This window comes from Hemitrygon akajei, chromosome 1, assembly GCF_048418815.1.
Source record: "Hemitrygon akajei chromosome 1, sHemAka1.3, whole genome shotgun sequence".
Classification (NCBI taxonomy): Eukaryota; Metazoa; Chordata; class Chondrichthyes; order Myliobatiformes; family Dasyatidae; genus Hemitrygon; species Hemitrygon akajei.
Window position 1 is genome coordinate 19,210,299 of NC_133124.1, and position 16,086 is coordinate 19,226,384.

The 16,086-nt window shown below is 39.3% G+C and overlaps 1 protein-coding gene across 1 annotated transcript in view; it reads left to right on the plus strand.

Annotated features, from left to right (window-relative positions):
- Window positions 1-16,086, plus strand: part of csmd3b (CUB and Sushi multiple domains 3b) — a 2,154,916-nt gene that overhangs the window by 1,742,421 nt on the left and 396,409 nt on the right. The window contains exon 24 of the mRNA XM_073038951.1: window positions 11,061-11,252. Coding sequence (XP_072895052.1) covers window positions 11,061-11,252 — 192 coding nt within the window. The remainder of the gene's footprint in view (window positions 1-11,060; window positions 11,253-16,086) is intronic.

The following is a 16,086-nucleotide window of genomic DNA, read 5'->3' on the forward strand; positions in this document are numbered from 1 at the left end:
ATCTTGGAAGATTTTCGACGAAAACTACAGCTTTGTCAAAGTAAAACATCTTCTGCTAACGTTTGTAGCTAGTTTAGCTTATGGTGTGACCAGTGATAAGATGCAACATGCACTCAGTGGCCTGCTCTGTTAGGCACCTCCTGTACCTAATACAGTGGCCGCTGAGTGTATGTTCATGGTGTTCTGCTGCTGTAGTCCAACCACTTCAGGGTTAGACATGTTGTGCATTTAGAGATGCTCTTCAACACACCATTGTTGCATTATGTGGTTATTTGAGATCTGCCGCCTTCCTGTCAGCTTGAAACATTTTGGCCATTTTCCTCCGACCTTGCTCATAAACAAGGCATTTTCACCCACAAGAGTGGGTACTGAGTGTGCATTATTTTTGTCAGTCTTTGTTTATTGAATTCTATTGTATTTCTTTATTTTCCTGTAAATGTCCGCAAAAAAAAAATCAAATCTCAGGTAGTCTATGGTGACATGTATGTACTTAGATAATAAATTAATTTTGACTTTGAAAGTCTGGCGTAGCCAACAGATTTTGCAACTTGGACTAACACAACATCTTATTTTATGAGGTAACATAAAACAATATCTGATAACAATATCTGTTTTGGGTTTTTTTTTTGTTGGTACTACTGAAGGAGAAGTCTTGGTTTAAAATCTCACTGCTCTTAACCCAAACAGTTAAATTCAGAACCCCTTCACTTTTGCTTAGACTGGTGGTTTCAAGTCTCTCTTATGAAACAGTTCTATTTATTAATTCAATGCACCAAATAAATTGCAAAATATCCAAAGCACCTTCCACTCAAGTTATGTAATGAATATAAACATCAAACCACTCAAAGAGATGGCGGGGCAAATGATCAAAAGCTGTGGTTGCAAGACAAGTGTGTGTAATTTATCTTGCTCTGATTCCCCAAGGCTGTGGATGGCCCCAAGAATACATCTTATCTAATCTAATCATTAACCGAATTGAATTACCCATAGTTCAACCATACATAAATACAGCCAAACTAAACAATGTTACTGCAGGGTCAAAGTACAAAACACAGAACTAACTTTGGTTAACTCCGTAGAAGCCACTGCAATCGAATGCACCGCTGATTTACTCATAGTGCTTATGGTACTTGATTGTAGCTCTGATGAATTGACAGTTTGTATGGGCTGTGGCATCCTCTACGCCATAACTTATCACTGTTATGGACTTTCTGGCAGCAGGTCAGAAACAGCGATTGGACTTACAAAGAATTGCTTCCGATTCAGCTTCAGATAATACATGATTAAAATGCAATCAGATTCATTGCTGAGTTAACAGTCATTCTAAATCAATTCAGCTCAACATGATTGAAATTATAACTAATAGTCTATGTCCTGCGGACTTCAGTTTACCTCTTGGAATGTAAGAGGATTAAAAAAAACTTGTCAAGTTAATGCAAGTAATGAGTAGGATAAGACAGTTAAAAGCCAAAATAGTTTCTCTGCAGGAGACCCATTTAACCCCTGAAGATATAGTTAAAGAGTAAGGAAGAGATGGCCGGGACAGGTTTTTTCAGCGTCTTTTAACTCACACTCAAGGGGGGTAATTACCCTTATACATAAATTGGTGCCTTTTCACCTTGTTAATGTTACTGAAGATCAATCTGGCAGATACCTTATTATTCAATGTGAAATTTTCTCAACCAGGTTCAATTTGGTCAATGTGTTTGGGACAAATGATGACAATCCAGCTTTTTTCAGACACCTGTTTTTATCATTAGCTGCTCTGCCGGGCTACCTTATTTAGGTGGTGATTTTAATTGTGCACTTCAACCTGAACTAGACAGATCTAAGGGGAAAGATACCTCTCACAATCAAACAAGTGTTATTGCAATGTGCTAAAGACTTTAATTTAGTTGATGTGTGGTGAAGGAAGTACCCAGATAAACTAGCTTTTTCTTGCTATTCTAGCATTTGCCAGACCTTTTCCAGAATTGATTATTACTTACTTTCAGCTACCTTCATATCTACAATTTCAAGCTGCTGGTATGACAGCATATTAATTTTGGATCATGCTCCAGTTTCATTTACTTGGAACCAGCCTAACGCTTTACATTACCCCCCAAGGTGGCGGCTTCAAAATATTTGGCTTAGGGATCCAGAATTTATAAAGTTTATTGGAGAACAGATAGACTACTATTTTGGAATTAATACGGACCAGACATCTGCGGCTAAAAGATGGGAAGCCTTTAAAGCTTTTCTTAGAGGTCAGATGATTAGCTTCACCAGCTTTAAGCAGAAATCTTTTAGATTTGAAATAGAACAGCCCGAGAAAAGAATAGAAGAGACTGAATCTGAAATTTTTCAAAATCCCTCTCAGCAGCTATTTGCAGAGCTTAACAAACTGAGAGCTAGATATAATGTATTGTCCATTGATAAGGTAACAAAAAGTTTGATGAGATTGAAGCAATCCTATTATGAGCAGGGTGAAAAGGCTAGTAAACTCTTGGCCTGGCATATCAAACAGATACATACAGAAAGGACAATAAACTCCCTACAGTCAGATGAGGGGGTGACAACTGCTGACCCAAAGGAAATAAATAATATCTTTTTGAGATGTTACCAAAATTTGTAAACATCAGAATATTCGGATTCAACTCCACAAATACAAAAGGAATTTCTGGATTTGCTAGAACTTACACCCCTGGATGAAATGTCCTTGACCTTGCTGGAGTATAACTTAGAGGATAAAGAATTGTCTGAAGCCATAACTAATATGAAGGGAGGGAAAAGTCCTGGGCCTGATAGCATTCCGATTGAAATATATAAAATCTTTAAAACTAAATTAATACCACCTTTGCTTGATATGTATCAGGAGTCATTTGATACTGGATCCTTTCCCCCCTCTCTTAATATGGCAGTAATTACACTACTACTAAAACCTGGAAAATCATCGTCCCTAAGTGCATCTTATAGACCAATTTCACTTCTGAATAATGATCTCAAAATTCTTTGTAAAGTATTAGCTAGGAGGCTGGAGCCATTCTTGCCAAAGATGGTGCACCCTGACCAAAATGGTTTTGATAAGGGAAGACAGGGCTTCCACACCATCCAAAGAGTGCTTAATATACTCTACGAGAAGTCTGAAAGCTCTGATAGTGCTATTCTGTAACTGGATGCTGAGAAAGCTTTTGATAGAGTGGAATGGCTATATTTGTTTAAAGTTTTAGAAAGATTCGGTATAGGGGGTGATGCACCATCAATAACTCACGCTGAGACTTAGGAAGCGAGATATCGGCTTTTATTGACTGGAAGAATAAACAGCACTACATCCTGGGGAAAATGAGGGAGAGCAGCAGCCCACAGTCGCCTTTATACAGGGGTCTGTGGGAGGAGCCACAGGAGCAGTCAGCAGGGTCTGTGGGAGGAGCCACAGGAGCAGTCAGACAGGTATATCTAGTTCACCACAGGGGGGAAATTTTTACGATGGATACAGCTTCTTTATTCTAACCCATAGGCTGAAATTTTAACTAATGGACTTTTATCGGCACCTTTCAAACTCTAAAGGGGAACAAGACAAGGCTGTCCCCTGTCTCCCCTCCTGTTTATCCTGGCCATTGAGCCGCTTGCTCTGGCAATTCGAAAAGAGGCTACCATAGCAGGAATAACTATAGGAGATATAGAACATCGCATAGCCCTGTATGCGGATGACGTAATTTTGTTTTGTTCTAACTTGAAACAAACATAACCTGCCTTAACTGACCTGATAAGTACTTTTGGTACTTTTGCAGGCTATAAAATAAACAACAATAAATCTGTAATATTATTCATGGATAAAGATGAGAGACTCAATCCCTCATTTCAAACTCCATTCATGGTGTCAGTACAGGGTTTTACTTATTTGGGTGTTAAAATCACTCCTACTATTGATGAAATTATCCCAACTAATTATAATCGTCTCACAGACTCAGTTATTCAACTTATAAACAGATGGTTGAAATTGCCTATATCTCTGATTGGACACATAAACATTCTAAAAATGTCAATTTTACCGAAGTTCCTTTACCTTTTTCAATCTATCACACTTTCTGCTCCATCATCTTTCTTTTATTTATTGAAGAAAGTTTTTTCTAACTTTATCTGGAATAATAGACGTCCAAGACTCAGGCTTTCCCTGTTATATTTGCCGTATGATAGAGGCGGCCTACAGCTACCAAATCTTATATGGTATTTTTGAGCGGCCCAAGTTAGAGCAGGAATGTTCTACTTTGTTAGGGATCACCCCCCTACTTGGATCTCAATGGAATCCCAGTCGATCAATATCCCTCTAGATCTTTATTTGTATTCAGCAGATAAGAAAAAACTGATTAAACAAACTAAAAATCCTTTTTTAAAAAATACAATGATGATTTGGCATGATGCTGTTGCATATTTGGGAGAGACATCACAGTTATCCCAGTTTACCCCCATCTTTGGTAATGACAGCTTTAGGCCCGGCAGAGCAGACCCTGGTTTTAAAACTTGGGCGACCCGAGGCATAGTAAAGGTGTCTGATCCTTATAGGGGCGATACATTTATGTCATTTGAAGAACTCAAGGCCACATATGGAATTCCAACAAAACGCTTTTTTAAAATACCTTCAGGTGCGAAGTTTTATTATGTCCAGGGAAGGTTACAGTTTGAAATTCCCTCCTTTATCTACCCTAGAAGACATCACTCTGAACTTACCTGAAGCTAGGGGACATGTTTCTGTACTATACAATTTATTTGCAAGCAAATGCAAAGAGTCATCAGACAACATACTTCAAGCATGGAGAATTGATTTGAATGAGAATCTATCTCAAAAAGAATGGTCAGAAGCTTGTTCCTTAGCTCAAACCCAATCAGTGAACACTCACTCTAAATTATTACAATATAAATGGATAACCAGACAGTACATTACTCCAGTCAGATTGCATCATTTTAACCCCAACATTCCAGACACTTGCATTAAATGTAACCATCAAAAGGGGTCTTTGTTTCATTGTATGTGGGAGTGCCCCCGGATAATCTGTTTCTGGAAGAAGGTGCTGGAATTGATTAGTCAGATTATTGGGAAAAAGGTGCCCCTCAATCCTAAATTATGTATTCTGAATATTTATCCAAATGACTTTGTAACCTCCAAAAATGTAAGGTCTCTGCTTAACATTTGTTTTTTGGAAGCTAAACGCTGCATAGCCTATTCTTGGAAGAAACCATCAACCAGTGGACTCTAACAAAGGTTGAAAGGAATGACTTCTTATCTTGCTCTGGGAAAGATAAGCTACATTACAAAAAACAAACTTGACAAATTTTGAGAAATATGGAACATTTTTTACAAGTTCCTGGAGAATAATGTTCAAGATGTTGAAAGTAATGAACTGAATTGACTGCTTTTTTTTTCATGGTGGGATGGTTGTGTCTTTTTTTTGATTTTTTTTTCTTTTGTTTCCCAATATTTTTTTTTCTTCAACTTTGTTATATTTTCAACTTATGAATGACGCATATTGTGTTTTTTTTCTTTTTATTCCGTAAAAACAATAGAGGTTTAAAAAAGAAGATTCATTGCTGAGTTATAACATGACTAGTCCTTACTAAGTAATTAATATTTATACAAATTTGAATTCTGTATGCAGAGCTCAGCTGGAGTAAAATCAAAACTTGAAGTTTCTAGGGGCTTTAATTTAATAAAATATCTCTTTTGATTCACAGGCATGTGAGGAAGCATAATTTGATTGTGCTGTCTCAGGAGATATTGGAGCAGTCAATTAAGTTTTAAAGGGCATTTTAAAGAAGGAAAAGGAGTTATAGTAGTGATGAGGTTTAGTAAAATTATCTCTGAATCTTTGGCTTTATGGTGAAAGAATCAAGGATCACTTTTATTCGGCATATGTATGAATTTGGAATTGATTGTGGTGTGTTGACCAGGGCACAACATGCAAATAAGAGCAACAACACGTAAAGAGTAAAACATTATAAGAATTAAATAAAAATAAAGAATAGCAATAAAGTATAATATTTATAAAGTATGAAAAAATAGCTGATGAAGTTAGATGTTAAAAGATGGATGTGAAATAAAATTTACATAAGTAGATACTAGCATATCTTTTCAAAGAAAACAGCATTATAAAAAGTAGTTTAAAGTGTAGAGATGGGGGTAATACATAGAAAGGGCTAACTGGAAAAATTGATTAGATTAACCTCCTAGATTTTAAGATTGTGTGTGAGGATTTTGTTTTAATGGCCTTAATGTGCTATCTGCAGGGTGGGTGTGTCCGGATTGACTCTTCCTGCCCATTTCTTTGTCCTAGACTCATACAAGCCCCGCATTGATACTGACCTGATATAGTAATGCTGTAGCTTTCTTATATTATGGGAGGATGCTGCACCGAGTCAGAGAGTAATGGCTGATGTGAGGATGCTCTCAGGTCAGAAACACAGCTGCCAGTGGTGGAGCAACGAAATTGAGGCTGTAATGGAGGTCAGGACGACTGGGCATTTTGAAGGGCTTGAATAGACTGCAGACACAGAGAGAATTTTAAAACTCTACAGGCAGCTCTAGCAGGCAGCACATGTTTACATAAAAGAGGTTTGCATGATAAAGCTGGTAGGAAGAGGAAAAGGAAAGATGGGGGATTCCCAGGAATGCTTTGGAATAATAAAAGATAGTATTAACAAGTGTGTGGATGATAGTTTCAGCAATATCTGTGGTGTTCAGGAATAGTTATTATACTGCAACCTTCAGGCTCCAAAACGAATGTTGATAACTTCATTCTCTTCAACTCCACAACCTATGGACTCACTTATCAAGAACTCTACAAATCATGTTCTCAGTATTATTTATTTATATATATTTTCCTTGCAAAATTTGTCTTCTTTGCACATTTGTTGTTCGTCAGAATTTATTTATGTCCAGTTTTTCATAAATCTTATTGGATTTCTTTATTTTCTTGTAACTGCCTGAAAGAAAAAGAATTTCAATGTTGATGGAGCACACACAAAATGCTGGTGGAACACAGCAGGCCAGGCAGCATCTATAGGGAGAAGCACTGTCGACATCTTGGCCCGAAACATCGACAGTGCTTCTCCTGATAGATGCTGCCTGGCCTGCTGTGCTCCACCAGCATTTTGTGTGTGTTGCTTGAATTTCCAGCATCTGCAGATTCCCTCGTGTTTGCTTCAATGTTGATGGACATACTTTCAAGGACTCTACAACTCATGTTCTCAGTATTATTTATTTAGTTATTTGTTTATTTGTTTGTTTATTTACTACGTAGTTGTACAGTTGTCTTCTTTTGCACATTGGTTGTTTGTCAGTCTTTCCTTGTGTGTAGAATTTCTTTTTTCTACTGTGAATACCTGTAAGAAAAAGCATCTCAAAGGAAGTATATGGTGACATATACGTACTTTGGTATTAAATTTACCTGGACTTTGGACTTTGACTTTGATATTACAATGATTGGTAATCTCCAAATTCAGAGTCATATTTATTTATCACATATACACCAAAACATACAGTGAAATGTTCATTTGCATTAACAGCCTACGTATCCAAGGATGTTCTGGAGGCAACCTGCAACTGTTGCCACACTTTCCAATGTCTAGACAGCATTCCCACTATATTAAGCAGAATAACACACGCAACAATAGCAACAACAATAGACAAAATACAAAGCAAGAAGAGCAAATCAAGCCCCTTGCCCCCCTCCCATCTGTTGTGTTCAATTTTGAAGGAGAGTGCAGAGCACACCAAGGTGCCAGAATGCCGGATATTGAACTGAACTTTATTGATCTGCTTGAAGAGTATGTGAACTCCTCCCATGTGGCTAACTGAGTGTCATAAGAATAACTCTACTGGCTATCACAACACCATTCATCCACCCTCACAGGCTCTCGGGCAGGTGGCCTCCAGGCCTTTAGTACTTGACCATGGGCTCTCGGATATTAAAAGGTGGGGATAGGTCGTGTCAGTGGTGCATGGTCTGAAAACAATCTAATGAGCAAATCAAATGGAAAATCTGCTGATGGTTCAGCCTCAAAGAGCATCCAGGAAGAGTGATGGAATTAGTCTTTTTATATATTGTCCATTAAAAATCTGAAAGGCTTATTATAATTGAAGTACAGCACAAAATGCACTCCGAGGTTGAGTCACGAGAAAGGGTGACAATGAGAATTTCTTGGCATCATTATAAAAAGTGCAGCATATTGCTACATTAGCTAAAGTAGAAGGCATTCAGGTGTTTCCAAAATTCCACCATGTCATCAGTGTATGTCAAATCAACTTGCATAAATTGCTCTTGAGCACACCACTATTTAAAGACATTTAAACAAGATCAGAGAATTATAACAAAGTGATTTGAATTTGCGTCAGAGTTCATCACCATCTCGGGTCATTTCTCAGAAGCTCACAGTCTTTGGATTTCAACCTTCTCTTTCGGCCAGAAGGCCATTCAGCCCATCAAGTTTTCTCTGTGGCCGATTTACTTTCCTTCTCAATCCCTTTCTTCTACTTCTCCTCATTACCTTTGATAGCCTTAATAATGATGAACCTATCAATCTCCACTTTAAATTTACCCCATGACTCGGGCTTCATAGCTATCTGCGGCAATGAATTCCACAGATTCACCACTCTTTGGCTAAAGAACTTCCTCCTCCTTTCTGTTCTAGAGGGATCTCCTGCCATTCTGAGACTGTACCCTCAGGTCCTAGGCTCTCCCACTCTTGGAAGCATCCTCTCCATGTCCAATCTATCTATAAGATGATTCTCTTAATGAAAGTGAATGTCTCACACAACTGATAAATTAGGGAATTACATCTCTAAAATCAAAAGATTTCAGCTCATATTTCTGACTTTGACTTTTGCAGACTCACAAATAAAATCATACAGGCCAGTCTCTCTTCTAGCTACCAGCATTGTGGTGCAGGAGCATTAGTGTCCATGACAGCAAGTTCAGGAACAGTTATTAATCTGCAATTAACTGTTGTTACCCAACATTTAGTACCTTCAGAACCCTATCAGGCTCCTGAACCAGTGTGGATAACTTCATCCACCTCAACACTTAACTGACTCCACAATCTATAAGCTCACTTTCAGAGACTATACAACTCATTATTGTTTATTTACATTTTTAATTATTTGCACGTTTGTCTTCTTTTGCGCATTGGTTGTGTGTCAATCTTTGTTATTTATTAACGCAAGAAATTCTGCAGATGCTGGAAATCCAAAGCAGCACACACAGAATATGAGTCTTGCTTTGTTATTTATTGTTTTTCACAATTATTATTGTATTTTCCTATAAATGCCTGCAAGAACTCACACCACTCTCATCCCTCTTTACATTGGTGATACAGCAGTGTGAGCAGTTTCAAACTCCTGGGAGTGCACATCTCTCGTGGTCCCGGGGCACATCCTACACAATCAGTGTGAGCAGTTTCAAACTCCTGGGAGTGCACGTCTCTCGTGGTCCCGGGGCACATCCTACACAATCAGTGTGAGCAGTTTCAAACTCCTGGGAGTGCACGTCTCTCGTGGTCCCGGGGCACATCCTACACAATCAGTAAAGCTCACCAATGCCTCTACTTTCTGAGGAGATTGAAGAGAGCTAGACTATGTAATCCACACTCACGACACTACAGATGCATTACTGCATGGTACAGAAATTGCATTGCAGTCGACAGAAAGGAGAGAAAACCGCCCACCATTGGCACCACCAAGGGCACCTATACAAAAAAGGTGTCGGAGGATGGCCAGTAATATCATGAAGGATCCCGCCCACCCTGTTCATGGACTGTTTGTCCCACTCCCATCATTGAGGAGGTTACATAGCATCCACACCAGGACCAAAAACAGTTACTTTACCCAAGCAGTAAGGCTGATCAACACCACCACCCGCTAACCCACCCTCCACACCACCCCACCAACACTAATTTATCATTCCCTCTCAGAGTCAAATTATGTACAGACATTCCTGTGCCTCATGTCACTTTCTGGACATATATATATATATATATATATAAGCTATCTTATGTATTTATATTTACTGAGTTTTTTTATCTCATTGTGCTACATCAGATCTGGAGTAACAATTGTATTGTTCTCCTTTACATTTGCGTACTGGAAATTACATTAAACAATTTTGAATCTTGAAAACAAATCTCAACGTAGTATATGGTGACATATGCATATGTACTATAATGATAAACTTACTTCGAACTTTAAACTTTGGAAAAAAAAACTTGTGAGTGTGCAATTAAAAACATTCCAGGATTCCCTCTGCAGATTGCGTTCCTTTGACTTCTGTAACTAATTTAGTGATGAAGTTTGAGCTGATGGCAGGATAAGGATCCAAACTAATGACCTCAAAGAGAGCAGAAGTTATCAACAGTTATCTTCAGAAATGCCTGGAGACACGAATGATATTCAAAAAAGCTGGGCTAAAATAAGCTCTTAAATGCTTATTATTAGAGTAATAGTTATAATTATTGTAATTGCACTAGCACAAGTGATGCATGTGAGCTTGATTTCAACGTTTAAGAGAAGTTTGGATGGGTACATGGATGGCAAGTGTATGGAGGGCCATGATCCCGGTGCATGTCGATGGACAAGGCTGTTTAAATGGTTTGGTACAGACTAGATGGGCTGAAGGGCCTACTTCTGTATTGAGTCTCTGTGACTCTATAAGTATTATATTTATATGCAATTAATATAAGTTTGAACTTAAAATGGTGTACACAAAAATCTAAATAAGTTATATATAAGGTATATATAACTGAATTAAAAGATCAAAAAATGTCATCAGACTTTAATGCCATAAGCTATTTTATATTAAAGAAGAACCTGTCTTCATAAATAATTTGGTGCTGTTGTATTTAAGGAGTTCAATTTTTCTAAGTGAAAATTCATTCTTATTTGACTTTTATGGGTCAAGTGGATAAAGCTCTTTCATTCCTCGGTAGTTCATCTCTAAACTTTGATGCGATATCCTCTGACATTTCCATTTTTTTTGGTCAAGGTTGGATCTGCTTGGTTCAATAATTTCAGTTTATTGTGTGGCCCATTTCAGGGTTCGAGCTCTCGCACTGTGAAGAACCTGGTGTGCCTCAGTTTGGATACAAAATTAGCGACCAGGGCCACTTTGCTGGAAGCACTATTTCCTACGGTTGTAACCCAGGTTACACTCTACATGGAAGCAGTATCCTGAAATGTATGACTGGAGAGCGAAGAGCCTGGGATTATCCACTTCCATCATGTATTGGTAAGAAACATACCTTGTCATACTGATTAAGTATCCACTGAAGATAGAAAGTTTTTTGATATAATATAGAAGAAAAATAAAGCATAAAATATTTCTGCAAAACGTAGTTTTGGCATTCACAGGATGACAAGATAATGTAGCAGTTAGTGCAATTACCTCACAGCAGCTGCAATCACTGGTTCTGGTTCAATTCCCACTACCGTCTGTAGGAGCTTGTGCCAGTATGTTCTCCCCATGATGATGTGGTTTTGCTCCAGGTGATTTGGTTTCTCCCCCACATTCTAAAAAATATGTGATATATTTTGTAACCTCAAAACATTAAATTTATTCAAGGGAGGACAAGAGAGTTCGAGGTTGCTGGGCTAACTTCACCTTTAAGCGAGGCACAAGTGTATCATGTGGCAGTTAAAGCATTTTTACCTAAAACCCGTAATGAATTATTATTCTTATTATATTAATGAAATATTAAAAATATAGCAAAATATGCAGTTAAGGAAAGTGAGTTGTGGTCATGTTATGTTGGCACCAGAACCATGGCAACGCTTGTGGCCAGCTCTTGCACAATCCTTGGAATATGTTGGTCATTGATGTAAAAATTATGCATATCACGGTATGTTTCGATGTACGCGTGACAAATACAGCAAATTCTGCCTTCTTCTACTACACAGTGCTTTCACCTTACATTCCTTCTTCACCTTTCCTGCCTATCCCCTCCCTGCTTCCCCTCCCCCACCCCTTGATCTTTCCTCTGATTGGTTTTTAATCTGACACCCTCCAGCCTTCTCCTTCCCACCCTCCCCCCCCAACCTTCTTTACAGGGGCCCTGCCCCCACCCTCTTCAGTCCTGACGAAGGGTCTCAGCCCGAAACGTTGACTGCTCGTTTCCACGGATGCTGCCCGACCTGCTGAGTTCCTCCAGCGTGCTGTACGTGTTACAGCCAATCTTTAACCTCTTTAGTCCTGATAATAGCCCTTTCCAAAGTTTACCAGTACCATGGAGGCAGAGGCAGCGAAGCGGTTAACATGATGCTATTAACAGCGGATAGTCCAGAATTCAGAGTTCAGTTCCGGTGCCGGCTGTAAGAAGTTTATATCTTTTCCGCTTGTGTGCATTGGTTTCTTCCAGGTGCTCCACGCTCTCCCCACAGTCTGGACATGTACTGCTACAGGGGTTCCTAGACCTCTTGCTTAACGGTATTGGTCCATGGCATAAAAAAGTTTGGGGACCCTAATTGGTACTCTTTTCCATAGATGCTGCCTGGCCTGCTGAGATCCTCCAGCACTTTGTGGGTGTTGCTGGGATTTCCAGCATCTGCAGATTTTCTCTTGTTTGTGATTGTAAGTTGTCCTGTGATTAGGCTAGTGTTAACTAGGTGGTTTGCTGGTGAGGCTGGAAGGGCTTGTTTCATACTGTTATGTCTAAATCTATAAATAAATAAACTCATATTTACATAGGAATGCTAAAGTAGTCTTCATGCAGGAAATATAATTTATGTTAAAAGTTATCAGTCACATAATGACGGGCTAAATTTTGCACAGAAGTTAACAGTCTGTCAACAGCAGTTATTATTAACAATTTATTTGATGTAAAAATGACAGTCATTTTGAACTGAGTGTTGATTGTATCAATGTGATTTGTATCAATTAGTGTTAATTGTAGCCATTTAGGGACTTTTGTATCTATTTAAATGGGTGCAGCATTGAAATGAGGCTTGTGGCTTTTAGTGAGGGGTATATGGTGTGGAATGGTTGTCTCTGTGCCTTGTAAACAATTAATAATATTCTGCTCTTTCCCAGTTGGTTATTAATTGAGTGTTGTAAGTTTTTGCGGCATAAGGCTTCTGAACTCCCTGCTGCATCACATTTGAAGTATCACTGGTTAATTTGTTCTGTACCTTACAATATTTAATTTATGCACCTTACTTTGTTTATCTATGTTTAATTCATCTGTCAATTTTGTCCTTACTTTCCTAAGTTATTGCGTGTCTGTGTACTACTGCGTTTTATACCCTGGCTCGGAGAAAAGTCTCGTTTGACGGTATACGTGTGTACAAGTTAAATGACAATAAGCTTGACTTGACTTGATAGTAATTTGTATGTTTATCAAGTTCAAGTTAGTTTAGTGTCATTCATCTGTATATATGTATAATGTCACATGTTCAGTACACGGTTAGTGTCATTCAACCAGACATAGGTATAGTGTCACAGGTTTAGTGCATATGTTTAATGCCATTCATGTGTACACATGCAGAGTGTCACATGTTTAGTGTCATTCAGCTGGACACATTCAAACCAGACAACGTTCTTCCGGACCAATGTGCACAACCCAGTACATATAGCTCACACACAATGCATAAAGGAATAGAACATAGAACATAGAATAGTACAGCACATTACAGGCCCTTCGGCCCACAATGTTGTGCCGACCCTCAAACCCTGCCTCCTATATAACCCCCCACCTTAAATTCCTCCATATACTTGTCTAATAGTCTCTTAAACTTCACTAGTGTGTCTGCCTCCACCACTGACTCAGGCAGTGCATTCCAAGCACCAACCACTATTTATTACCACACATATTACCACAATATTACCACGAGTAAATTAACAAATAATGAGGTGCATTTACATTACAAGTTAAAAAGTAAACAGTATAACGCTACTGTTACTTCATATGTGATGAGACCTGGGAGGTGGCAGAGAGTTCAGTAGTGTTACAGCCTAGGGGATGAAGCTCTTTCCCATCCTAACAGTTCTAGTCATAATGCTGCAGTCCCTCCTGATGGTAGCGGGAAAGAGACTGTTGGACGGACGAGAGGGATCTTTAATAATGCTGGGTATTACGAGTTGAATTGGTGTATTCAGCTTTTGAAGTTTATTTCGATAATATAACTGAATATACTGGAAATATCCAGGGAGTTTGGTACTGTAACTGGAACATAGGGTGGCGCAGTAATGTAGTGGTTAGCATATTGTTTTACATTACCAGTGACCAGAGTTCAGTTCCTGCCGCTGCTGGTAAGGAGTTTGTACGTTCTCCCCATGACCACATGGGTTTCCTCCAGCGCATTATAAATTATCCCGTGATTCGGCTAGGGTTAATTTGGGAGATTGCTGGGCGGCGTGGCTCGAAGGGCCAGAATGGCCTGTGCCTTGCAGTATCTCAATAAATAAGTAAATAAATAATAGATTTTAATCTGTGGAGATTGATATGTCAGGATAATGAATTCTCACTCGAGTTTGATAACAAGGATTTGTTGCTCTTAGGATTTAAATACTGAGGTCAAACTATTAGCTAGCATTTGTAGATGGTGTTTCTGCCAGAAGATTTGTACCGATATAAGTTGTGGAGTATAGGTTAAGTGTTGGAGGAGTGAGGAGGACATCAAGTTTCACTGACCACAGCGTTCATCTGAGCAGCACGACTGTTTGTGTACCACAAAATTTGATTTTCTTTTCCCCTGTTGTGAAGCTCGACTGCCTGTGCACAGTTGTATGGCGTTAGTACTTATTGGAACACACTAAAAGTGGCATGTGACACCATGAGCACTTAATCAATCACCAGTGCTGTTCAACCTGTGCTCAATATACTAACTAACGCTGTCTTAACCTGTGACAACTGATAATACTTTCCTCACTGGACTCCTCCTCCACCCAATCCCAACGAACTCTCCTACCCTTACAACTGTTGCTTTGGGAACTGTGTTGGATTGATTGTGAGGAGCTGGGAGCGCGTTTGTGGCTGATCGCTGGCGCGGTGAATTGGTTGAGCCTCTAACGTGTGGAAGGTCTTCTCTTCTTGTGTGGGCTTTTGAGTGCGCTTGCTTTTCATGGAAGCAGGCCCAGTTCATCGCTCCCCGACTGTACGCTGGCCAGCATGTACAATGGCTAACATGCGTTTAATCCTACTACTCCATTGTTGTTCTTGCACCCATGCATACATAACACGATCTAGAGATTAATGGGTTTGTTATTGAGTGAACTCTTTTGCTTATTCCTTCAATTTAGCCAGTGATTTGCGCGCCAAGATTTTTTAAGATTTCACCTCACATTTCTCTAGATTTTACTCCATAAACTTCATAAATTAACTCCATGAACACCACAGATGTGCCTAAGGTTTTTGCACAGGACTGCATATCAGAGCTTTCCATTTCAAAGGTGGAGTAATTTCAAATGCTGGAGGAACTCAGCAGGTCAGGCAGCATCTATGGAGGGTAATACATTTCGGGCTGAAACCATTTGTCAGGAGTGGAAAGGAAGGGGGAAGAAGCCAGAAAAAGATGATGAAGAGGGGAAAGAGTACAAACTGGCAGGTGATAGGTGAAACCAGGTGGGGGGAAAGTAGGCGAGTGTGGGAGGGGGGAATGAGGTAAGAAGCTGGGAGGTGATAGGTGGAAAAACTAAAGGGCTGAAGAAGAAGAAATCTGATAGGAGGAGAGAGTGGACCATGAGAGAAATGGGAGCAGGGTTGTCAGGAAGAGATGATAATCAGGTAAGTGTGGGCCCTAATGAAGGGCCCCGGCCCAAAGCGATGACTATTCCACCATTTAGTACATGTTACTCAGGCTATTTCCACTGAGGTTGTGTGAGACTAGAATAAGAGGTTATAGGTTTGGGATGAAAGATGAATTGTTTAAGGGGAAATGGAGAAGGAACTTCTTCACACAACGGGTGGTGTAAGTGTGGAGCAAGCTGCCAATGGAAGCAGATGGGAGGGTTAAGGAAAAGGACCATCCAGGTGTAGGTTAATGGGACTGGGCAGAATAGCAGACAAGATGATGGGCTGAAGATCCTGTTCATCTGCCCTAAATTTCCTTATTGGCTTTTGAATATACCC